Raw genomic sequence first — 25966 nt, 5'->3', positions numbered from 1 at the left:
AGAAGTGAGAATTGATTTGTGGAGTCACCAGGGAAAGGTGTAATTGTATGTATACTTGAGAAGTAAATCTCACTAAATTCAGTGGATTTGCTTCCAAATAAGTATGGGTAGGATTTGAGGCTTAGGGCCAAACTAAAGCCAAATAACTGGGAGAACAGGAGTGAAACTACAGGGCATTGAAAAGGATATTTAACCCTATATGGTATGGTGAGCCTAATTAAAAGTCACACTCCCAAAACTGCAGTTAAGACCAGAAGAGGAGTTTAGTAAAGGATTATGTAATGGCACAGCTGCAGAATTTGAAATCCACCACATCTGTATTACTCAGTTTTTAACTGGAAAGGTGGGGTATAAATTCTTTAAATAAATAAATATTGTAACTTTATATTTGCTCTGCACATGTCCAGACCATGTGGTCTGGACTTGCTCATCTGCATACCAGCACAGAACGACAAGCTTTGATGAGCAGTCTACAGCCCACAAGCAGCATGGGATGAATCAGGGTTCTATGGGTGGCCCACAAGTCATCTGGTTGACTGTTATCCACATGCTGGATTGCCAGATTCCGCCATGGGGTCATGACTAATTCACATACCTGATTTCATTAATGCAACCCACTGAGATGAAGGCAGGTCACTCCACTGGGTTAGAGTGCTGGACTACAACTTGGGAGATACAGGCTCAAATCCAACTCTGCTATCAAACCCACTGAAGTGGCCATGTGCTGGTCAGTCTGCCTCAACTTCAGGCACAATCCTAACCAGGTCTACTCAGAAGTAATTCCTATTTTGTTTAATGGGGCTTACTCTCAGGAAAGTGTGGTTAGGATTGCAGCCTTAACCTCGTAAGATTGTTTTGAGGTTCAAATGCAGTGTGGGCAAGACACTGTATGCTGGGAAACATCAACCCGTAATTAGGCTGCACGTGCAACAGAACAATGAGAAAAAACAAAAAAACTGATAGCCCAATTCTCCAGGCTGTGTGTGCTAGTGGAATGCATGTAAAGCAGAATAGCCATAAAGCCCCTTATGGCAGCGTGTGCATCACCAGACCTGTAGAGGCCTGCTGAGGCAGGGAAGAGGGCAGGGAAGAAGGGAGGGGGCCGGGGGAGGGTGCAACTGGGCAGGAAGGGCAGAATGGGAGCACAGAGGCTGTGGGAGGGGTGGATCTAATGTGCTGGATCCTTTCCCCCTTTCCTGCAGCCTCCCCATCCCTTTTCTCTTCTCAGACTTGTGCAAGCGAACTAGCTAACACAGGAGACCCATTGCAGAGCAAGAGGTTTACACAGGGTTAAGGGGGGTAAGGGGATTTAAATTTCCTTTCCCTACTGAAGCCTCCTGATTTCCCCCCTCACCCCTCTGGATGTAGCACCCCCATTTTTGGCATGGCTGCACCAGTTGGGAGAAGAGTTAGATTTGAACTGTGAGAGATCTGCTTGGAGAAAAATATGATGCATGATGACATCATCCTTGTTAATCAATCATTAATAAACAGCTTCTTCCCTATTGCTGTGCTTCAGTATTTAGTGTTTGCTTTGGTCTGTGGAGATCAATATGTTATGTCATTTCCCATGATTGGATCTTTTTACTATTGGACAAATGGACAAAATGCTAAAATGTGAGGTCTTTGTTATCCAGCAGTGGAGCTAATATTCCCATGGAAGGTAATTGGCAAGGCTGACTTTCAACCAGTGGTGGATTAAGGGGCTTACCAGTTCATATGGAGTAGGATTATACAGATTTCACAGAAAATGTCAAAGGTGTAGACAACAGTAATTAAACAAGTAATTAAAGGACCACGTTTAGTTTGCACTGCAAACTGTCATTCAGAATGAATCCTTTGCCCCAGTGAGATGGCCAGCTTTAATACACAAGTTTTTAAAGGTTGATTTGCAGTTTGTTTGGCTTAGGGGATTTATTTCTTTAATATGTAAACAACAAATAAGTAAGGAAGTTGTGTGCCTTAATATCACAATAAAACAGAGAGGAGGAAAGTGGCCTATTAAGGAAGCTGTTGGAACCAAAGAGCCATCTCTGCCTGCCACAAAGTAGACCAATCTTTTATGTTGGGGCTGTTTCTTGAGGCATATGGCTATACCTATATTTTGACCAGAAAAGCATAGCTCCCTTTGTTCTGGTGCTTTGGCCCAGAGAGGGCCACCGAGGGTGAAGGTTCAAATCCCATTTTCTGGAAAGTGGCTAGAACTCTTAGTAGAGCACATACTAGAGAAAGAAGGTCCCAGGGTCAATTGTTGATTCTCAGTAAAACGATTGTAGGAGAACACCTCAGAGCAGACAACTTTCGGTTGGAGTTGAATGTGTGCATGAGAATATGGTACTGTGTCACAGAGTCCACTTATTTTAAGACAGCTGTTCCATATTTTATAGCTGTTCCATTTTATTGTTCTTTCATACAAACTAAATTGGAATTATTGGGTGAGAAGTATTGATAATCTAGCAACCTAATCCTATGGACTTGTAGTGTTGGCAGAACAAGCGTTCCACCAGAGCTACCAGCTTTACTGCTGTCATAAAAGCTCTTCTGGCAGTGCACAAAAGAGCACACTGCCTGAGTGCTGGCGGAAAGACCAGAGCCTTCTGACATATGTTCAGGGATTGCCAGCTACCCACTGGAACACATAAGACAGTGGAGAAGGCCAGATTGGGGAGGGGGAGGGGCAGGAATGGGGGTAAAGAGGCTGCAAGAGGGGGTGGTGATGGTGTGTGCCAGATCCTCTCTTCCTTTTTCACACCTTCCCAGCCCCCTTTGTCTCCTTGGACTTGCACCAGTGAAAGACACAGGTCCAAGGAAACCCACTGTGGAGCAGGAGGCTTATGGAGATTTAAATCCTCTTTCTCTTCTGAAGCCTCCTGATTGCCCCCCCCCCCATGCATGCTTTTTTGGTATAGCTGCACCAGTGGGGGCAGGAATAGTTAGAATTTGGCTTTCATCATTAGTTCTTCATTTGTAAAACAGGTCTCATAATGACTCACCTCCATGGTTTGTTGCAAGAGTGGATGTGATGAACTTTGCATACAAAAATGGTCTGTATGAATGTCAGGCAATAAGAAAATATCCTGCTGATCTTACATGCGCTTACCTTAATTCTTTTACTCACAGTCCAGTCTGATGGGAACAAGAAAAGCTGAGACCAGTATTTAGTATGAAGGAAGTATCAGGGATATTTCAGCAGTATTTTCCAGGCCCCTCCTGAAATTTCCTTGCATATTGCTAGTGTTCACCCTGTGATTTAATGTGCTTGTCCTTTGGCTTGCTGTACAGATGGTGGGCAGGAGAATGGCAAAAGTGTTCCACCACCTGTGGCCCAACTGGGGAGAAGAAACGAACAGTCCTTTGCATCCAGGCAGTGGGGTTTGATGAGCAGGCTTTGCCCTCTGAGAAATGCCAGCATCTGCTGAAACCAAAAACCCACCTTTCATGCAACAGAGATATCCTGTGTCCATCTGACTGGACAGTCAGCAACTGGACTGAGGTAGGCTCACAACCTATTTTGTACATTGCACTTAGCCCAGTTCTTCTAAAGAGCTCTGCTTACACAGGCTAGTTAGCTACAGCAGTATCATGCACCTTCAGGATCTTCTCTGAGCCTATGCAAGATACTGTTCCAACTTATCTTGTCTATTCTTTTGTTAGGCTGATAGCCCAGATGATTGATTAATGACTCTTCATGATGACTAATTGTTAGGGGATGTTCTCCTGAGGCAGAGGCAGAGTGAGAGAGCTTGACCTTAGCTGGAAGTTGGAAGTGTGTTGGGAGTGCAGGGTCTCTCTCTAATGATCTGATGTGGGACAGCAGATTTTCTGCTTTGTAGAAGTGATCTGGTTGTAAAGCATTTATTACAAAAAAAAAGTCAGAAGTCTCCAGTGCTCTCTCTCATCCAAGGTAATCCAGGCCAGTGGCGTCACTACAATTTGCATCAGCCAATGCGGGAGGCCAGCACATCACCCCTATGAAGGACCTCCTTCCGTGCAGTGGACAAGACAATGCACCAGACAGTGGATGTAGTTTTTTTAATATAACTTTTGATAGAATAGAGATATTTCAACGCGGTTTGTTTCACTGCATTCTGCATGTAATTACGCATCGATTGATGTATAACATGCTGGTATTATTAAAAAATACCAAGATTTTAAAAATTTGGGAGAATAGTGGTGTCACACACACACACACCATGCACGTTACCCAGTGTGGCCTGCCCCCCCCCTGGTGATGCCACTGATCCAGACCCAGGCAGCACAGCCCTTTTTTGTCAGAGGTTTGGGGGAGCGCAGTGGCTAGAAAAAAAGGCATTCTCTTGGTGGTCCCAAAGCTTTGGAACTCCCTCCTTGAAGATTTGAGAGTTGCCCCCTCTCTTGATGTGAGAGCATCACATCATGATGTGATGTGCAGGACTAAAAATGCTTTTGTTTTGTTTGATGTTTTGTGTTTAGTGACGGTGTGTGTTTTGCTTCTGCTTTTATAGTTCCTATCCTCAGTTGTTGCACAGTTTTAATGTGTGCTTTTATTTCTACTGTTTATACTGTGTATTGTTTTTAAGAGTTCTCTCTTAATGCTGCTGGTTTTAATGGATGAATATTTCTTATTGCAATATTTTCTATTGTTACTGCTATGTTCTTTGCTATGATTGCTTTGATTGTTTTATTATTTTGATTTTAGATGTATTTTAGATTGTTTTTCCTCATAGCCACCTTGTGTATTCACTTTGCGAAAGAAAGATGGGATATAAATCTAAAAATAAATAAATATCTGAAGATTATTTATTTTGCAGTGTACAGTTACTTGTGGTGGAGGAGTGCGGACTCGTAACATCACTTGTACCAAAAACAGTGGGGAACCATGTGATATTTCAAAGCGACCTCATTCTAGAGCTCTGTGTGGTCTCCAGCAGTGTCCGTCTTCCAGAAGGTTCCTAATACCCCATTTCAGTCTGCCTAATGGAAAGATAATCAGAAGGATGGGAACAAATCCCAGAAGAGGCCCTGCAGGCAAATTGCCTACCCCAAAACCAAGCCAAGGAATCCAGACAACAACAGAAATTCCTGAATCCAAAAATGTTACTAGGATACTTACATATTTTGGCTCTATGAACTCTTCCCAAGAAGATTTGGAAGCAAATATACTACAGCACAATTCCAGTGGCCCAGGCATTCCCACTAATGTTTCCTGTGTATTCAAGGGCATCAGTCTGCAGCAAAATAGCACTTCTGTAACCATCACAAATGGCTCAAATGTTGCAAATTGTACAAATGTGAGGAATGTATCCAACATAGAACTAGATCCAATTTCTTCAAAAGCTGGCTTTACAAGTGGAGAATCCTTAACCATTAACTCTATTCCTGGGACTGTAACCCCAAGGTATTCTGATTCAACTGAAGTATCTGCTATCATGTCTACCAGTACTAGTGGAGGAACAACAGACAAACCCAAAACTGAATGGCTAACAAGACCTTCCGTCACCCACAGGACCTCAAAAACCGCACCAACCATTCATCATCGTGACACATTTACCCAGGTTTCTGTTAGTGCAGTAGCAGGACAAGCCGTTTCTTTGACAACCGCAGGCCTCAAAGGCCATAGTGTACAAATCAATACACCTGCACTAGCAGATCCTGTTACTGCACAACCACCACTGTTAGATGATATATCAAGAGACCAGTCTGTAAATAGAACAAAACTGAACTTCCCTATCAGTAGAACATCTACTCAGCCCTCAGAAAATCCATTTTTGTGGAACACCAACATGCCAGAAGAATCCCAAACAATTCTGGCCAATTCCTCCAAACTGGAATCTTCAGAAGAGCTTGGGAGTTCCCATTCTGAGGTGTACTGGGTGCTGGGGAATTGGAGTAAGGTAAGTAGAGGGGGCTGTTTTCTTTATAGTAATAAATGCCTTTTATATTACCACTCACTTTGGTTGCAATCCTATCCACACTTTCCACAAGCTCCACTGACTATCATGGGATTTACTTCTGAGTACACAGGCATAGGAATGGGCTCTAAGTCATTGATTGCCTTTGTAAAATGAACAGGGAAGTGCAGTGGGCGGGGAGGCAGGTGAGGCAGTGCCTCCCCACTGGAGTCCTTGGAAAAGGGCTGCTGCAGTGGGAGGTACTTAAGCACTCACAAGCCATGCACTTTTGGGTTGTGAGCGCTTGAGCACCTTCCACCGTGGTGGTGCTTTCCGAAGGACTCCTGTGGGGAGGCACATCTGCTTCATCTTCATCTGCTTCATCAGGCTTCATCTGCCTCCCCAACCACTGCACATCCCTGAAAATGAAGAACCTTTAGCTACATTCCTAATAAAAAGTATGATCTGCCCATACACCAACCTCTTTGTATTGCTAATCATTCTTAATAACCTCCTCTGGGCATCTCCAGAGCCATTTCATCCTCCTTTCAAAATGGAGTAGTGGCACCAGTGCATGAGTGGCCCGTAGTTCTCTGCGCACAATTAAACCTCAGAGCATAAAGAATACCTGACAAGCAGAAATGTGGGCTGTAATCGTATAAATGGAACTGAAATTAGAACATTGAAAATGATCCGGGTTGATGTCATTTTGGAAGCTGACAGATATTCTTTAAAAGACAGGTCAGCATCATGAGAGAGAGAGAGAGAGAGCGCGTGAGAGAGCTATGCATTAGTAGCAAGGTGGAAAAGCGTTACCTGACGGAGAAACAGAAAGGCTACTTTTTTTCTTGTCTTTGAGTGATTAAAGCATAATGTGTATCCCCTGGGGGCTGGGGATATGAATAGGCCCTCAGTTTGGCTGTACTTGTCATAAGAGGTGACTAAACAGCCACCAGGTAGATGGGAGCCTGGGAAGGCAGCTCATCTGAGAGAAGGAAAACTCTGGTCCCAAACCTCCACTGCCTTGTGGCTACATCACCAGTTGCTACATCGGTGAGCTTTGGCCGACCCACTGATTACATGACCTGAATGTATTGTGTGGAGTGGAGTCTTGGAGGGGAGTGAACTGATGAGAGCCTCCTTCTTCAAACCCACTTCTGACAGAGCCCCTCAGGTCAGAGCTTCAATTCTCTTCCTGCCTGCTAAGAGTGAGCAAGAAAAGAATTGGGGGAAAATGGTAGCCCCCTTCTTCCTCCACAGTGCTGGAGGGTGCCATGCCGTCCCTCCAAAGTGTTGGAGGGTGCCGTACCCACAGTGCGGTGGGTGCTGCCGTTGTCTCCTCCTTCCCACTCTCTATCCATCGGCTACACCTGAGGGGGCAGGAAGAGGTAAGGAGCAATGCTTTCTCTTTCCTTCAGGGCCATGATAGCACTGCCAGCAGTTGTTTGGGGATTTTTCCTGTTGATGCAGTGCTATAGGGCATGGTAGAGCCAAACTGGTCAGACAATCCGTATATTTGTCATTAGTTGTTTGTTTTATTTTCTTTGTAAACCGCTTTGTGAACTTTCCGTTGAAAAGCGGTATATAAATACTGTTGTTATTGTTATTGTTATTAATAAATATAAAATTATTTTATAATTTTATAAAATTATATTTATATAAAATATAAAATTATTATTATTATTATTATTATTATTATTATTATTATTATTATTATTATTATTATTATTATTATTATTATTATTATTGGTGGGACTAGCTAAAATGAAAGTCAGGGTTCCTAACCATGCAAAACATCTCAGGAGTTTAGATATGTTATGATAGGTCTGATGACATTTTTCAGGGGGTGGGGACACACTCTCCTTACCATGACCCGAACATTTTAATTTTGCATGAATCTAGATGAACATTTCAGACTAGAGTGGATAACATAAAGCATCTGCCATTAGTTCAAGAAATAGCTTGTTAATCTTCATTTGTACTAATCGCCCCTATTTGAGTGCTTTTGGTGACATGCCTGCCAGTTAGATTGCGTTCTTTGAAATAGTAATGAACATTTTCCAAGCCAGCCTCCTGTTGGCCTGATGATAATGATTCAGAAATGATGATGGATTTCTTAGAGAGATGGCAGTTCCACTTAGGGAATGGTAGGCAAACTGCATGTCCATCATCACATGTGTTATTAACATGTGTTTAGTGTAGTATAGTGTTTAAGGATGTCCCGAAACCTTGGTTCAGCCATGAACTTGTTGAATGGCCTTAGCCAAACCACATTCTCTCTCCCAGTCATGGTAGTTGTAGGCTAACAATATAGACATTCTTTGAATGCCAGTTGTAAGGATTACTGAGAGGACCCATGCGAAACATATTGCGCACTTAACAGATAGCTGTATGGTACTGTATGTTTGGAAGTCAACACATTGGCTGAGTTGTTGTGATTCCACTCACATTTCAGGTGCTTAGGAATAAGTTTTCAGCAGCAGAATGTACAGATCTGATGCGGGGGACTGAGTTTCACATACTGATTTGAACTAGCCAGCCAGTTCTTTGGCTGCAGGCTCAGTTCCATAGCTGAAGAGGGTGGATCACAGGGATGCTGTGTCCCTGGTTGGCACTCCGCCACGGCAATCCATGGTCGGCCTTGCTCCAAGTGGTATGCGACCATGCTAAGAAAGGCTGCAAAGGTGGGCAAGATCTCTGGCCCACCCCCACAGTTATTCTCAGCACAGTCAGTTGGAGCAAAACTGGCCCTTTCTTTGGCTAGCTGTGCTCAGAGAACTCCAATAGTGATTGCGATGACATCATCACATTACCACAATTACTTCCGGGTTGGAGGGGGTGGCAGGTCAACTGGCATGCCCCGGGACAGTGTGCTGGTCAGCTACAAGGTTGTGCAGGCTTCTTGTTATATATTTATTTCACTGCGTGTACACATCTTGTGATGCTCAGAGTTCCAACATAGGAACTTCCTACATAGGTGTTATCCATGTTCTGGGATTATTTCCATTTGAAGCAACCCAGCAACACCTCTAGCAAGAACATAAGGACAGCCATAGGCCCATCTAGTCCAGCTTCCTGTATCTCACAGTGGCCCACCAAATGCCCCAGGGAGCACACAAGACAGCAAGAGACCTGCATCCTAGTGCCCTCCCTTGCATCTGGCATTCTGACATAACCCATTTCTAAAATCAGGAGGTTGCACGTACACATCATGGCTTGTACCCCATAATGGATTTCTTTATCAGATCAGATACACTCATTTATCCAGAAACTATTCCCAGTCAATTTTGTCTCAAATCCTAACCAATTTTCTAGCTCTAACATAGCTCTTCTAATGAAGTTTGTGCTGCATCCTGCGATTGGGAGGCAGTCATAGATGCCTCCTCAAGGCAAGAGAATATGTATTCCCTTACCTCGGACCTACATTGCCCTTAGGTCAGTGCTGGAAAGTTGGTTAGAATTGTGCCCTAAGTTGAGTAACCCTGAATTCTAGTATAATGAGAGAGAACATAAGAACATAAGAACAGGCCCACTGGATCAGGCCATAGGTCCATCTAGTCCAGCTTCATATATCTCACAGCGGCCCACCAAATGCCCCAGGGAGCACACCAGATTACAAGAGACCTGCATCCTGGTGCCCTCCCTTGCATCTGGCATTCTGATACATAGGTCATTTCTGAAATCAGGAGGTTGCACATACCCATCATGGCTTGTAACCCGTGATGGATTTTTCCTCCAGAAATTTGTCCAATCCCCTTTTAAAGGCATCTAGGCCTGATGCCATCACCACACCCTGTGGCAAAGAGTTCCCCAGACCAATTACACACTGAGTAAAGAAATATTTTCTTTTGTCTAACTCTCCTAACACTCAATTTTAGTGGATGTCCCCTGGTTTTGGTGTTGTGTGAGAGGAAAAAGAGCATCTCTCTATCTAGCTTTCCTGAGCATAATTTTGTATGTCTCAATCATGTCCCCCCTCAGGCACCTCTTTTCTAGGCTGAAGAGGCCCAAAAACTATAGCCTTTCCTCAAAAGGAAGGTGCCCCAGCCCAGTAATCAAGAAGATCTCATTTTCATGCCTGTTTGTCCACCTTTCAAGAGATCCTAAGACTAAATAGGAACTGAACTAGAAATGTATATAACAGATGTCACCAACTAGATTTTAAAGCAAATTTAACAGTACTGGTTGCGGATTAGGACGTGTGTTTCACCTCATCCTTCTGAGCTGGCAGAATTTTGAAAAAAAAAATTAAGAAAAAGTGACCTTCACAGAGATCCTGAATCGTTCACAAAGTCTGATGGCTGTATGTTTGCAGAGCTACAGATATTTCAGTCTCTGCCTGAGCAAATCTGTTGTCATATTTTTGTTAATTTCTGCCTGAATGAAATATGAATTTCAGGCCATCAGTAGAATAGATTAGCTTTAGATTCTGTTTATTTTCTGCTGTCATGAGCTGCAAATGAGATGCCAAATTTGCATCTCAAAAGGCAATCTCACAATGCAATTAAGCAGTTTTAGACTCTTTTCTGCACTGTTTTGCAGTGTTCCACCACGTGTGGTGTGGGGGCTTTCTGGAGATCTGTGGAATGCAGCACTAAGAATGACGCTGACTGTGATCACATTAGAAAACCTGATCCAGCAAGAAGGTGCTACTTCCGCCCATGTGCCCAATGGAAAGTCGGAGGCTGGAGCAAGGTAGTGCCCCCTCAATATTCTTTTTGATGCCTGGTATTTTATTTATTACAGTTCTACTCTGCCTTTTGGGGTCAAGGGGCTTTCAAGTCAGCTGACCCTGATCCAGAAAGCTGCATGTGAACATTTTTTTACAAATATGACGAAAAACCACTTAAAAGTGGTTATTTAGTTTTTTACATTGAGGAGTACTTTACTGAAAACCCTAATTTTCAGCCCTAATTGTAGCCTAATTTACTTTATCTCCAAACAAATGTCACCATTTCAGAACCAAGAAGACTGATGCTTATATAAGTAAGGAAGTGGAAGGGGAAGTTATCGGGGATTACAGAGGCAATTGTGGAGATAATTTTAATGCCAGCGTTTTTCTACAAACACTGTCAAAACCTGTCAAAAGAACAAACCCTGTCAAAGCCCCCAAACAGCTGTTGATTTTGATTGCTCGCTGTTCTTACAAGCGCAGGTGTTCACTTGGAAAAATAAAAGTATCTTTAACTTGCCTAAAGTCATAAGGGAATTATAAGTTATAAAGCTTGCCTAAAAGCTATAAGGGAAGGGATAGTTTGTAAATCCCTGGAATGGAGGTCCATAACTGTGGATATTCGGTTCTGGATATTGACCACAGAATCCTCCCAGAACTCCGTGAAGCTACAGAGGCCATTGTCTTGCCATCCTTTCCTTCACAGTGTTCCTCCAACTGCGGAGGTGGTTTCAAAATCCGTGACGTGCATTGCAGAGATGTTCGTGACAAGAGATTCCTGAGACCTTTTCATTGCCAGTTAACGGGACGCAAGCCACAACTGAACGTTAGCTGTAATGCAAGACCTTGCTTGGAGTGGCGTGCAGAACCCTGGAATGAGGTATATCATCTCTAAAGCAAGCTATGAGACTGAGCAATTAACTGTCCACTACCGGCCCAACTATGATATGACCCACAAAATTATGTGTATGTGATCTGATTCGGGCTCTGCATTTTCTCTTTGTGATACCAGGGTACTTTTGATGGTCAATCACTGTCCTTCCACACTCAAGACTGAATTATCTAATCTAGTCCATTGGCCATCAATTGATCAATTGATCATCAATCCTGCCCAAAATTGGATTAGACTAGTGGGACTATTACCATTTCTTTAAAAAAGCTTGGTAAGAAAAAGAGCCAGGATAGAAAGGAGAAGAAAACAGAGAGAGAACAGTGCTCTTTTACTGCTAATAGCTGTGAAGATATAAGAAGTAGGAAGTGCAGCTTTTCAGCTCTGTCCATTGAGTGGCACCACCTAAATTCTCTCTTTCAAGGTTGCACAGATCTGTGCATTTGGACAGCCTGGGTCTTAAACACAAGGAGCAAGACGGACATATAAATGCAGGCTATGCCAGAAGGGGAGGTGTATCTCTGCCTGTCCCCTACCACCCCCATTACTGGATCCTTGTTGCTATTTGAAGGAAAGTGCTGACTGTAAATAAACATTTTCATGTCTGCAGCAAATTAAAACCTATTTTATTCTAGCACTATTTTGCCAGCATAAGTCCGAGAAGAGAAAGGGGGGGCAAGTTAAGCTGCAAAAATGGGTCTAGCATCCCGGTCCATGCTGCTGCACGTCAAGCACTTTGAACACAGCACATACAATCATTAACTGCATTGTGTCTCTTTGAGTTTGAACTGAATTGAAACAATTTCTTCTCCCTCTGTCTGGCCGCTAGTATAAGCAGTAGTAGATAGAGCCTGCAGGCAAGACACCACATAGGTTAAAACAGCCAGAAGGAGTCAGGGGCAGACATTACTAGGCCAACAAGGAAGAGAGCAGCCCTTTCCCTCTGTGCCATGTTGGAGGTTGTACAGAAGACAAAAGTGCTGCTCAGCCCCAACCATACTCAGGAGAGAGGAGTAAGGCAGTGCAGGAGATGGTCAGCACAAGAAACTGAGGATTTGCAGGAATATAACAATTATGTCCTGCTTGCAGGCCTCTCAGAGTCACCTGTCTGGTTGCTGCTGCTAGACCATGAAGCTGGGCTAGATGGCCCATGCATGGCAGTGATGTCCTCTTTAAATTCTGCATGCACTGGTCATGGGGGGCTGGGGATAAGAATAGGCCCTCAGTTTGGCTGTACTTGTCATAAGAGGCGACTAAACAGCCACCGGGTAGAAGGGACTTGTCAGCCTGGGAAGGCAGCTCATCTGAGAGAAGGAAAACTCTGATCCCAAACCTCCACTGCCTTGTGGCTACATCCAGTTATGGAAAAGGCTTCAGGAGTCAACCTCGAGGCAAAATCTGGAGCCGGAGTCCCTGAGGTAGTTCATGGCTGAACACAGTCACGTTCTGGCAACTCCTGCGACACCACTGGAACCAACCGTATTGGCCTCTGCCTTTCCATTGGACCATTTCAGCGACGTGGAGAGGGGGGATTTGCTGCATGGGTAACAGCCTATCCTCCATACCTACTTTACCCAGGCTTTGCGCACTGGAGAGGACACTCTGTTCCAGAACCACCATTCAGAGCGTGACACCATAGCCTTCCGAGAGTGAAGGATGCCAAGAAGAGATAGCACTGGTCATTCATAATGTTTTTAGATCAGCGAATTTTCTCTTTTTCAGTGCTCTGTTTTGTGTGGTGGAGGCATTCAGCAAAGAGCAGTGTGGTGCATCAGCATGGAAAACAATGCAACCAAGAACGAGAGCATGTGTGAGCTTCCAGCCAAGCCTCCAGACTCTCAGAAATGCAACCTGCAAGAGTGCCTGGAAAACACAGGTGGGTTTTAAGTCAGCTGAACCCCTATGACCTCCAGAAAAGACTGAGACTGGAACAGAACCCCTAGTGGATAACGAAGCAGAACTTGTGCTTCTGAGTCAATATGCATAGGATTGCACTGGCAGAAGCCTTCTCTTCTTGTCTCCATCATGAAATGGATGCAAACTTTAAATGCCTGAAATCACTCTAGTGTGGGGCTCCTCAGCACCCAGATTGAATGGGAGAATCCTCCCTTGTTGTACTCGTGATGCCCAGTTGATGGACCTCTGGACCATCCCATCCACCTAGGAAGGATCCTGCTGCCCGGCTGGAGAGCCTGCCCCTGATGTCTCAGATTGGCTTCAAGAAGGAAGGGGTTTATGCAGCACCCACTCCCTCCTCCTCTCCACAGGCCAGCCTCCTCGGGTTATTGTCTACTTCAATGGCTGTGGAGACAGAGCCTTCAGCCTTGCATCCTGCTGTTACTGCATCATCATCGGCTCTTACCCCTTATACTGAGGCCTGCCTTATGCCTTTCCAGCCCAGAACCCACCTCTCTAGCGTCCCTGTTACCCCAGCAACCAGAAAGCCTGTCTTGGGTAGTCACAGGCCCTCCTGTGGCCCACCTACTGGCTGCAGTGTTCACTTTGGGGTTAGTGCCTGATTGATAGCAGTGTGCTACTCAGTTGTCTAGGTGTCCCTGCACAGGGTTCAGGGGCTGTACAGTGGTGGATTCTCCCAGAGAGCTTGGTGGCCTCAAGGACGGGGGCAGCATTGTTGCTCCCAGACACCTAGAATGGCACTGACACAAGTCCTAAGGTCTATAGCACAAGGAATAGTTACTAGCTCTAGAAATGTTGTGTTTTTATTGACAATTGCAAAAACAGAAAATATTACATTCACTATACACTGAAGCTATGGAATCTAGTGAAAAGAGGCCCAATCCAATCCAACTTTCCAGTGATGATGCAGCCCCGAAATAAGGAAACAAATGTTCCCTTACCTTGAAGGAGGCCTCTGTGACTGCCCTTCCACCACAGAATGCAGCACGTGGCTTGAACAGCACTGGAAAGTTGGATAGTATTGGGCCTGAGTCTAGAACCACAGAAACATGATTAGACTAGCAAACATTACCCTTGGACGTGTATGTCCTTCTGCATTAGGAAAGACAATCAAATGTACAATGTACAAATGTATGTTGGAATAAGCATCTGTGTGCAGATGTTTATCTCACCAACTTTGCTTTCAGTGGGATGCATCTATGAATGTGCACCTTCCATCCACATTCTGGTGCAACTAGTCACATGAAATACATTATTGGGCTATGTATGTACATTTTTTTAAACTATAATTCAGGAAGAATGGGACACAGAGGAGAGCGAACCAGAGAAAAGAACAAAGGATAGAATAAGAAAAATCTATTCATTCCTTAAAAAGAGATATGACACATTTCTCCTAATGTCCAATATCATATTATTTCTTCAAATGTATAAAGATATGGAGTAAAAACCAGTCCTGTCTCCGGTCAATGCCTAAAGCCGGGTGATCGATGGATTACTTAATTACTTTTCTTCAGTCTCTGACAATCTCCTATCATATACTGTAGACACCAAGTGCGACTATCTTTTATCATGTTTATGCATATCTATTCATTACAGGTTTGCCTTGCAACAAGGACAGGCTGTCAGCAGTTTTTTGCGCGAAAGTGAGGGCTGTTGGCAAATGTTCTCTGCCATCTGTGAAGAATCAATGCTGCTTCACATGCAAGGGACCCCGAGCGGAGTTTTAACAAAGGACTTCTGCATCACTCAAGCCTGAAACCATAACGTGAATGAGAACTAGAACTGCTAACTCACAACTCAAGATTACTATTGAAGTCTAGTACTTTTTCTTCCAAAATTTATGGGACTATAATGCTGTGGGCTTCAGCCTTTCCAATCCAGGACACCCCCATCTTTCCTTCAAATTTGCAACATGGGGCTCATTCCTAATGTTGTGTCTTCCATAATATGTTTTAACCTTTATGACATCCATCTACCTGTCTTCTCACTATGTGTCCATCCTTCTTCTGTCTCCTCTCTCTCTTCAAAAGTTAGTTTTATACTACTTTTCTGACCCACCTTGTGGCAGGTTGTGATTGTATAGCTTGCGCTAGAGAAAGCATCAGTTGAAGCCCATTATTCTAATTCAGCAAAGGAGAGCCACATCCATCTGCGCAATGGATACAGATGCATTAGTGCCCATCCAGGCTCTACTGGACTAGTTGGGTGTATCTTTTGATGGTTTCATCTCTACCTCCTCCTCTCAAAGGGGTTCTTGAAAGACATGGACTCTGGGCACCTGAGTGCTTTTTTCATCTTTTTATTGGTCCACCAGGGGCTAAAAGAAATAGAATAGCAGTTGCCCCTCCAAGTTAATTTCATCCTTCTTCCCTGCTTCTTTGCTGGGGCATCCTATAGAGAGGTTTATGTGGAAGCTCTCTGCTGGAAATGAAGATCCAGATAGGGTCTTCCACAATACCCAAGGCTCCATTCCACTTGTTTGCCCACCATGGTCCCAAGCTCCCTGGCTGGGATGGACTCTGGGTCTCTAAGGGTGCTGCCTCTCCCTATGCCCAAGTAGATGTGGGCCAGGGCTGGCTGCCTCCTCTGCAGTTCTGGCTCCCTGTCTGGAACTTGCAGCAGGCTTCCCTTCCCAGGCTTCTTTTCAGTCCCTTCCCTGCTGGGTTAAGTCCTCCTCACCCCCACTTAGCTTCCCCTGCTCTTCTTCCATGCTCAGGATTCTTTGTCTTTTTTCTTTCCTTGTCTTTCCTCCTTTCAGATCCTCTCAAGCTTTCCACCTCTTTCTGTCTCTTTCAATGCTTCTGCCTCAGTTCCCACCGCAGAGAGCTTTTAAAGGACTGGAACCAGCCCTAGCCCTTCTCAGCCAGGTGCTGCCACTGGCCATCACTCCCTCACACAGCTGATTGGTGAAGCTGTGCAGCCAGTTCACCACCTTTCGGCACCCATTCAAATTAGGGTTGCAATTTGGAAACAGTTAAGTTCCAAGCAGGGGCAGCAAAGGTGATCTGCTGCCAACACCACGCACCCCACCCCACTCCATGGAAGGCAATGTGCCTGCTTCCTACTGTCTTGCCTTGCTCCTTGTTTGAGGTGTCTCTTGAAACCTGTGGCTGTCAACCTTTAGAAGCCCAAGGACCACTGAGGGGATAATTGTGGACCACATGCAGCCCCCCCACCTCCCTGCACACACAAAATTAAATTTGTAATAATTAGAGAAGAATTATTAGAGATTTATTATTTATAGATAAGATTTGTGGATTGCTGCTTTTGTTGCCATTTGGGGCTGCAGGTGGTCCTTTTCTGCCCTCTCTGGTAGTCCATCAAGGAGCACTCGCTCAGCGAGATGATGGAAGTGATTTATTTTTTTTTCAGAGACCTTGCAGACCACTTCTCACAGTCTCACAAACCACCTGTGGTCCACAGGTTGGGAACTGGTGCTTTAAACAAAACAGGTAGTGCAGAAGATGCTACAAACACTTTTAATGACTAGGAAGTGGACTGGAGCAGCTCCTTCTATGGCAGGCTTCAGGGAAGGGGCAGCACCCTGAGTCTTGCTGCTCAACGCCAACTACAACAGCCATTGCATCCTTGGGTCACCCCTGCTTCCAAGGCACCACAATGTCCATTTTAAACACACAATCCCACCCACCCTCACAGCTGCTTCTTAAAGAGATGGAGATTTAATCTCCATAAACTTACTTAGTTTGGCCCTGAAACAATAAGCTTGTTCACAGCACATCTCTGATCCAGGTTGTGGCCTACAAATTCTATTTCTGTTAATCCTGGAGCTCCTACAAGGCTTGATAAACCTCAGAGCAGAATTTGAAAAATAAAGCCTCCAGGATTTCTACCTCCGCCAGAGGCCACTGGAAATTCTGTCTGTGGAGAGTTGCAAATCTTGCCTCATGTAGAGCAAATTAATCAATGCACATACCTCTAAGTTAATGCAGCAGTTTTTATTTTTAAAATATGGTGCTCTTATACCACGGTGCTGAAAGTCGCATGGTGTGTAAACATACTGTACAGTGTGTCGGTGTATTTCAGGTCTGCATCCATGCTGAAACTATACCTAAGCAGGGTGTTGCTGTGCAATGCCCGACGAATTGCTTCTCAAGTGTTACGGGATGTGCTTTTCCAAAACGGCCTTAATTTGTACAATGTGGAATGTTTTATAACTCCTTGTGGGAATAAAAAAGTATATCTACTGCTTTTATGTTGGGAAAAGTCATAATTGGATTTCTCTATGAAAGTTTTTGTTTGCATGAACAAGCAACAACAGGGCGGTCTCTTGCAGTTCTACTTCATGGAGCACAAACAAGCCCCATGCTCAGTTCCTGATTGGCTGCCTGCAGTTCAGTCTGTCCAATGAAGATGATGATCAAGGGCGGCTGTAACTCAAAACTGGGATGAGTGTTCCCAGTGAATTTCAATTTTAATCTTTGTCAAGGGAATACCCAGTTCCTTCAAAAAGCAGCTAGATACTGTTGACATATACATTTCTAAAGTCTGATGTATGCAGATTTTTTTTTTTTCCTTATCCACAAAGTTCTATAATGTGCTCAACTAAGGGCACAATCCTAACTAGGAGTCCCTTGCGCCAGCCTAGGGGTGTCACAAAAGTGCCGTAAAGCACTTTCACACCATGCTGGACACAGTCATGGGCCCCAGGGATGGTGAGTTTGTGCCAGCCAAGTTTGGCTGGCACATGGGGTCTGGGGAGGGCCGGGAGGAGGTGTTTCAGGGTAGGGAGAGGCTGGGCGGGTAGGCAGGACCCTACTCCCTGAGCAGCACAGAGTGGCTCCAAGCTGCTCCATTATCCTCAGACTTGCGCCACTTCCTGAGGTGGTACAGGTGTGAGGAGACCTATTGGGGCTGTGGTTGCTAACCCAGGTGTAGGGGAAGAGTTTCCCCTTGCCTCTGGCTGAGTCGCTTCTGGCCCCAATCTTGTGCTAGATACAGTGAAGGCTTTCTGGCCTGCCTGTTTCCGGCGCAAGTTAGGATTGCACTGCACCCTAGTAAATAAATGCTTGTAGCCTTAGGGCAGAAGGAAACTCACTGATGGAACTCCCCACTATCCTTTTAGCTAAGGAGCCCTCTGTACCTGTAAGCCAATGATTTTCAACCACTGTGCCATGGTACATTGGGGTGCCGTGAATGGTCCACAGGTGTGCTGCAGGAGATTGGGGAAAGGCTGTTTATTATTAGGCCTATTGGGGATGTGAGGCCCTGGCCAGCAGTGCGCTATGCCTTGTCGATGGTCAAAACACTAATGGTGTGCTTTGACAATTTCAGTACCTTGACACAGTTTGATAAGATGAAAAAGTTTGAAAACCGCTGCTGTAAACAATCTGTTCTGGCAGATTGGGGAGTCCACCCCTCCCAGACAACAACTGCATTGGACACAGAGACTACAGAATTAAGCAATTTCTGACTAACATTACATACGCGCAACAGGGATCAAATGTGTACATCTGTGGGCTGGGCAGAAATGGATTAAGGGGAAATTAGCATATAATGCTCCCCTCTTGGATGCATAGACGTGGCATCTGTTCACAGAAAAGAAAACAGGATAAAAGGCACGATCAGTTAAAATTACAATATAAATCCATAAAACCTCAGAGCTGATGGAATATGATTTGCCTTGATATTTGCTGCATATATTAGGATATAGTAGGATATTTGGAAGAGACAGTATTATCAAAGCCTTGTGAAATGTTATGGCACTGACTGCTGCTAACATTTTAATAGGAAGGTACTGGAAAATTCAAAAATAACCACAGTGAGAACATGGCATTTCTGTTGGCAACCTTCAGTCTCGAAAGACTATGGTATCGTGCTCTGAATGGTGGTTCTGGAACAGCGTCTAGTGTGGCTGAAAAGGCCAATTCAGGAGTGACAATCCCTTCCACACCGGGAGCAAGTGCAGTCTGTCCCTGGTCTGTCTCCCTGGCTATGGGCCTTCCTTCTTTGCCTCTTTGCCTCAGACTGTTGGCCAAGTGTCTCTTCAAAGTGGGAAAGGCCATGCTGCACAGCCTGCCTCCAAGCGGGCCGCTCAGAGGCCAGGGTTTCCCACCTGTTGAGGTTCACTCCTAAGGCCTTCAGATCCCTCTTGCAGATGTCCTTGTATCGCAGCTGTGGTCTACCTGTAGGGCGCTTTCCTTGCATGAGTTGCATAGAGGAGATCCTTTGGGATCCGGCCATCATCCATTCTCACAACATGACCGAGCCAATGCATGGAATAGGACTTTATTAATGATAGGAAAACTCACAGAGTATGTGCATTTGTGGAGTATAAAGGGTGGAGACTTTTAAAAAAATGGTATATTAACATTCATTTGCAATTAATGATTGGTGGAAGCTTTACTATGAATAAGCATGTTTAATTTCTGTATATTATTTGCACAATAGTAAAAAAAAAATTTTTAAGCTGCTAACCATAACTGCATAGCATCGACCTCTAACAGATTGAAGCAACAGGAATTGAATACACCTTGACTGTTCACACAAGGTATGTTTAGATTTGAACGTGAATTTGGACAAACTCTGGAAGTTAGTGGCAGACAGGGGGGCCTGCCGTGCTGTGGTCCATGGGGTCAGGAAGGGTCAGACACAACTTAATGACTGAACATGTTTAGATTAGACTCTGCCATCACCCTGTGTTTTCAATTTGAAGGAAAAAAAAGTTAAGCCATTTCAAGGGAGCTTGCAATCCATAAAGCTCTGCCACAAGAATACAAATTAACTTGATTAGATGCTTCAGAATGGATGGCTTGTGAACTGCAGTCAAGATGAATAGCTAGTTTGAGATGGAACAACATGAAGGCCCTTCCTGGAGAGTGATGGTTTGGGGTGAGAGAAACAGCCAATGATGCCTATCTTCTTGACAGATGCTGTTGCTAGATGTACTGGATGAGGTCACCATGGAGTGCATTCAGAGCTTCCGCTATTTTACTGTGCACTAAAATCAAGCCACACACCAAGTAGCAGTGGTAATTTTTAACATGCAGAAGTTTATATCACACTCTAGCCATGCCCTCCTAGCCACACTCCATCACAACCACAAACAAAAAAAAATCAATTTTAAATTACTTAATTACATTACAATGTAACGAAGTAATGACATTCGTTACAAATTAAAATTGCCTCATTATTCAACCATATTTCTATTTAAAATGTATATTACTGCATTTAAAGATCTAGCTCTGTGATTCCCAAACTTTTTAGCACTAGGACCCACTTTTTAAAATGACGCTCTGTTAGGACCCACCTAGGTTTACCAGACTTTTAAAAAAAGGAGATCTAGAAATATTTTATTTATTTATATGTAATAACCAGAAAAAAAGACCCTCAAACATTTATCTCCCTATATTTACACATACTTGCAAACTGCAGGAGCTGAGCTCTTTGCAGGGTAATTAGCAGCTACAGTATCTGATTTCTGAACAGCCTCAAGGCTTAAGGCAATTAGGTATCTGATCTTTCAATCGCCCTTTGGAGACCCACCAAAAATCAGGTCCCAACCCACAGTGTGGGAACCATTGATCTAGCTCATTCCATCCTTCACTCTTACAGTAGGTTACATTTGCTTTAAAATAAATGTATTAAAAACTGATAAGGATAAACCAAATAAATATAAGAAGTATTTTAAATTGCTAGGCTGTGGATAATTGGTCAGAAATAAGTCCCACTGTGGTTGGTAGGCTTTCCTTCCAGGTAAATGTGCATAGGAGTATAGCCTTACTATTACATAGCTACTGTTTTTCCATTTGGAAGCATGATGGCCCAAACAGGAACATAGACCCCTAGGCAAATTTTTCATTGCCTCCTCTGAACCTGATGTGTTATCTTGACTAAAATGCTTCAAAAAAGGTTTTTATAAGCAGCTCCGCTGATAAAGAGCAGCTCCGCTTTTATAAGAGTGCTCCGCTGATGACATCACTGGTCTTGCTGTAAGTGATGACTTGGTGCTCTTCTCCATCCCAGCTACAACCCTACACACACCCATGAATTTCAAACCTACCTGGCTGCTTCATCAAAGGGGCTCAATATGTGAAAAAAGCTGGACTCTCATATCCTTCTGGCCCTTCACATAGCAACTCACCTGTTAAAGGATTAAGTCCCTTTTAGAAGATATGCGCTTCGAAGAACCCACCAGCCATGCAGTAAGGAAGAGGGTGAGAAGATGATACCATTCGTAGCCCAAAAGAGAAAGCACAAGAGCCTCCTGGGCCTCTTAACATTGAGAAGAGCCCATCTGTAAGAGAGGGCATGGAAGTAATGGTCTTGCAAGGACACAGAAAAGCTGGCTTGGTGGCTTCACTCTACTAACTGAAATTTTGCTTACAGCGGCAGGGGTCTAACAGAGGCAGGGTGCTTAACTCCCATTGTTTCAGCTGGTCCAGGAAGTGCTTTCCCCACTATGCCAGAGCAGATGAATGGGGAGGGCAAGTGTTCTGCCTCTGTCATTATTAGCAATTTTGCTTCCAGCTGAAGCCTATGTGCAGTTTCTCTGAAGCAAGTTCTGCTTTATTCCCAGTGCCTTCCTTACAGGTAAGCATGCACAGGATTGTAGCCTCAAGCTCCTCTCTTAGGACCTGCCTTATTTCTCCCATTTTCCTTTGAGCTGCTTCTGAACCAGGGGAAAGTTATTCCAGAACTCTGAACTTACCTGCATCACAGGGCTCTTCAGGAGACTTATGGTGTCTTTGTAAATATTTGCTCTATTTACAAAAATACAAGTTAATTTGGGATGGTGTTGGGGCTGGGAGATAAGAATAGGCCCTCACTTTGGCTGTACTTGTCCTAAGAGGCAACTAAACAGCCTAAATAGGTAGATGGGACTCGTTAACCTGGGAAGGCAGCTCATCCGAGAGAAGGAAAACTCTGATCCCAAACCTCCACTGCCTTGTGGCTACATCCAGTTATGGAAAAGGCTTCAGGAGTCAACCCTGAGGCAAAATCCGGAGCCGGAGTCCCTGAGGAAGTTCATGGCTGAACACAGTCACATTCTGGCAACTCCTGCGACGCCGCTGGAACCAACCGTATTGGCTTCTGCCTTTCCACTGGACCATTTCAGCGACGTGGAGAGGGGGGATTTGCTGCATGGGTAACAGCCTATCCTCCATACCTACTTTACCCAGGCTTTATGCACTGGAAAGGACACTCCACCATTCAGAGCGCAATACCATAGTCTTCCGAGACTGAAGGATGCCAACAACATAGGTAGCAGAGCACTCCTGTAAGTAAGAGATTATATGTGTTCTAGGAACCTTTTATAGCTGCTGTGCCCTGCTGGCTGCCAGCTCCTTCTCTTAACTTCCATTAGAGCTTCATTCTTACTCAGAATTCCCACTGCCCCAGAAACAGCCAGACATGCTACCTTTGTTCTTTCACTGGGCAGGGAGAGGGGAAAGCATCGCTTCCAGATGCCTTCCTGACTTTACTAGCTTTCCTATGGAGGCCTCCCATTCCAAGAAGCTTCCTGAATGAACAGTCAGACAGGCATCCATTAAGGAAAGTTCAGAATCATCAACTGATCTGAATTCTTACCTTAATACAGCAGCTGCAAAAGAGCTGGCCAGCAATCATTCTAGATTGCTAACCTGTGACAACAGAAAGTCTGTACAGTAAGAAAACGTTTTATGCACAAACTACAGCCCAGGGCCATCTGAGAAGGGGGTCAGGGGGTACATCATACCCAGGTCCAGGGTCAAAAAGGGGGCCCCCCAAGAGCCAAATTCACATGTGAAGGGAAGGGGCCTAAAAGAAACTTTGTGCCCCCTGATAACAGCCCACTTCAGACGCATCAACTACTACCATCAGTTGGCATGTGTATATACCTGAATATAGAGGGGGAAAATGTAAAGTTATATTTACTGCAAGAGGAGAAACACTGAAGTTTTTTTTTCCTGCATTACACTTCTTAAACTGTTACTTTTTAAAAATGTCTATCCTGCTATTTCTCCCAGAAGAGACTCAAAATAGCTCATGTATACTTACATCCAACACCATCTCCTTTGCTTTATAGATCAATGGAGCAGGAGGTACAATAAGCAGCTCTTTATAAGTTGCCACAGGTTTCCTCTCTCCTGGTACAAGTTCAGGGTTTATCTGTTTAATGCAGCAGTGTGGGATGGAGCTATGGGGTATAGTGATCGTACTACACAAGTAACATGGGGACTCAACATCTCTCCTGCTGTTTTTGTAGTCAGTTCTCTTGTGTGTTATTGCAGGAATTGTGCTGCCATCTATTGTTCAGGAGAGGTAAACCCTATCTTGGGGATCCAAGGCCAACCTTCCCTGAATGCATCTGTTTTGTTTTTTTCCAGTCTAATGAAATGTGTTCCAATAACTAATGCACACAATGCAAAACAGAAAAAACTGCTGCTCCCCACCTATCAGCTGGAGCATGTTTATCTGCAAATGAATGAGTTGCAGATTCATTCAGAAGTCACAGCATTGTCACATGTGGTTCAGGCCACATGGGTTTGATTTATCCAGCTGCCCCCTATCAGTAGTATTCAAAAGTACATCAACTCTTCGTGACTTCCTTGAAGATACAAAAGAGCCCATTTTGAAGTATAGCCACAAACATTTGTAAGGTAAATGCAGAATTTTCCGCATATATTACAGCCAATTCAATGAGAACAGCTAAAATGGATGCAGCCACTGCTGTGTGAGGCACCCAAGCAACCCACACGCAGAGCAAGGAGGGAGGGAATGCAGAGCATGTGGGTGCTTGGGCATGTCACAGGGAAGCAGCACTTTTCAAAGGACTTCAGTAGGAGGCTCTGCCTCACCTGCCTCCCCAACCACCACATGACCCTGCACTGATGTCGATACCTTGGATACATCGTGGAATAACAGTGCAATTCTGAAAATGGCCAGGAACTCTGCAGTACTCTGTTTGAAAGCCGCATCTCTTGCCTCCCCTCCCTAATACCTACCCTTTTATTTAGCCTATTATACTTCACCTCCTACTTGCCCTCTTTCCATTTCAACCAAACCCCAGGTGTGGCCAGCAGAACATTGTTGGCATAGTTTGTCCAACTGCACTTTGTTTTTGCTGAAATGGTAGAGGGGAGGAGATGGCACATAGTACAGGTGTGCCCCAGTACCTGGACCCCCCCATACTTGAAAACGCAGATACAGCAGGCACCTGTCCCCCATATCTCCCCTCCACACAATTCAAACTTACTGGGGGAAGGGGCAAACTCCTTGCTTAAACTACATCACAAGCTCACAGCAACCCTCAGGCTGCCTCCCAGCACTGTGGTCTTTTCTCAATAAATAAATAAATAGGCGGAGGTTAACAGGAAGTGGACCTTAACTGCTCCATCTTAACCTCTGGCTAGCTTTTTCCCTTAAAGGGTTAGGCTGCCAGGAGGTAGCCTTTTCCTTCAAAGAAGTATTTCCCTGAGGTAAGTTCTTAGAGGACCTAAAGGGCTCATGGGAGGGAATGTGGGGGTCCTCTACCCCCCCCCCCACAAGCCCATTAGGTTCTACAAAGTTTTTAAATGCAGAAGATAGAGAGGAACTTCTGCTTTAAATGGATCCTTTCGCCGGGGAAAGATCCTTTCTTAGGCAAGCTAAAGGGGAAGGGGGAGTAAGGGAGATCTGCATCCTCCCAGCCCATTAGCTTGTCTAAGAACCTACTCCACAAAGATCATGATCTTCTGCTTTAAAGGGAACTGGGGTTAGTTCTCAGACAAAAATTAGCTTGACTTACCCCCAGGTTCCTTTAAAGCAGAGGATTGCATGCATTGCAGAATGGCCCTAAGAGTCCAGAGTGGGTCTTCTAAAAGTGGTATTTATTTTCCAAGTGCCTGAAAAAAAGAGGTCCAGAATTTCCATGAAACTGCTCACCACTTCGTCTCCTAGAGGTTAACAATCCCACACCAGATTGGCAAGCTGCTGAAACACGAAGCAGCGGCAGCAGCATGAAGGGGCCACAGGAGTGATCTTGCCACCAAAGCAATAGTGGGCAGTTCAAGGAAGGGGGACGCAAGGAAAGGGGCGGAAGGGAGATCTTGCCGCTGCCTCTTAGTGTTTCAGCAGCTTCTAGTAGAAATGCTTTAACATAAATACACACAGTTCCTTTCAAAGCTGTCCAGACTATTGGACATTAGCATTTCTTATAGCAGTGAGCACCACCACTCAAGGAGTGAGGAGTGCTATATTAGCAAAAGGATCCAAAAAGTGTTTTTAGGAAAGCATCCAAACTCTCTTTTCTTTAGCAGCTAAGCATCAGTGAGCTTTTTGGCATTTTTTGCACTTCCTTCATGATCCTTCCATTTTTTTCTCGAGTGACATTTAGCACGTTTTCCTTCTCCATTCCTTTTCACCACCACTTGTGTTTTACACAACTGTAAATCTGGAGACTGTCTTTTCATTTCGGTAGGATCTCACACCAGCACTATATACTAGCCAAAGAGGCTCTCAGATGGTAGTATCCCAACTGTAAAAAAAACTATAGACTGAATCTCAAATTACAGCAGCATTTATAATTAATCCTTGGATTGAAATTGACTCAAGATTTGGGTACTTGGATACCTTTTGAGTAGTCACAGAATACTTAACAGGTCTTCAACCCTTCAAAAAACACTCCATCAAATAATC

At 44.4% G+C, this 25966-nt stretch overlaps 1 protein-coding gene across 1 annotated transcript in view; it reads left to right on the top strand.

The window, feature by feature from the left end:
* ADAMTS12 (ADAM metallopeptidase with thrombospondin type 1 motif 12) overlaps positions 1 to 17572 on the top strand; it is a 148848-nt gene extending 131276 nt beyond the window's left edge. Inside the window, exons 18-23 of the mRNA XM_066615124.1 lie at positions 3283 to 3493; positions 4791 to 5873; positions 10413 to 10565; positions 11249 to 11422; positions 13154 to 13307; positions 14945 to 17572. Of these exons, the coding sequence (XP_066471221.1) occupies positions 3283 to 3493; positions 4791 to 5873; positions 10413 to 10565; positions 11249 to 11422; positions 13154 to 13307; positions 14945 to 15075 (1906 nt within the window). The 3' untranslated portion in view covers positions 15076 to 17572. The remainder of the gene's footprint in view (positions 1 to 3282; positions 3494 to 4790; positions 5874 to 10412; positions 10566 to 11248; positions 11423 to 13153; positions 13308 to 14944) is intronic.
* The last annotated feature ends 8394 nt before the right edge of the window (positions 17573 to 25966 follow it).

The sequence above is a fragment of the Tiliqua scincoides genome, chromosome 2, assembly GCF_035046505.1.
Source record: "Tiliqua scincoides isolate rTilSci1 chromosome 2, rTilSci1.hap2, whole genome shotgun sequence".
Lineage (NCBI taxonomy): Eukaryota > Metazoa > Chordata > Lepidosauria > Squamata > Scincidae > Tiliqua > Tiliqua scincoides.
This window is presented reverse-complemented; position numbering and strand designations above follow the sequence as displayed.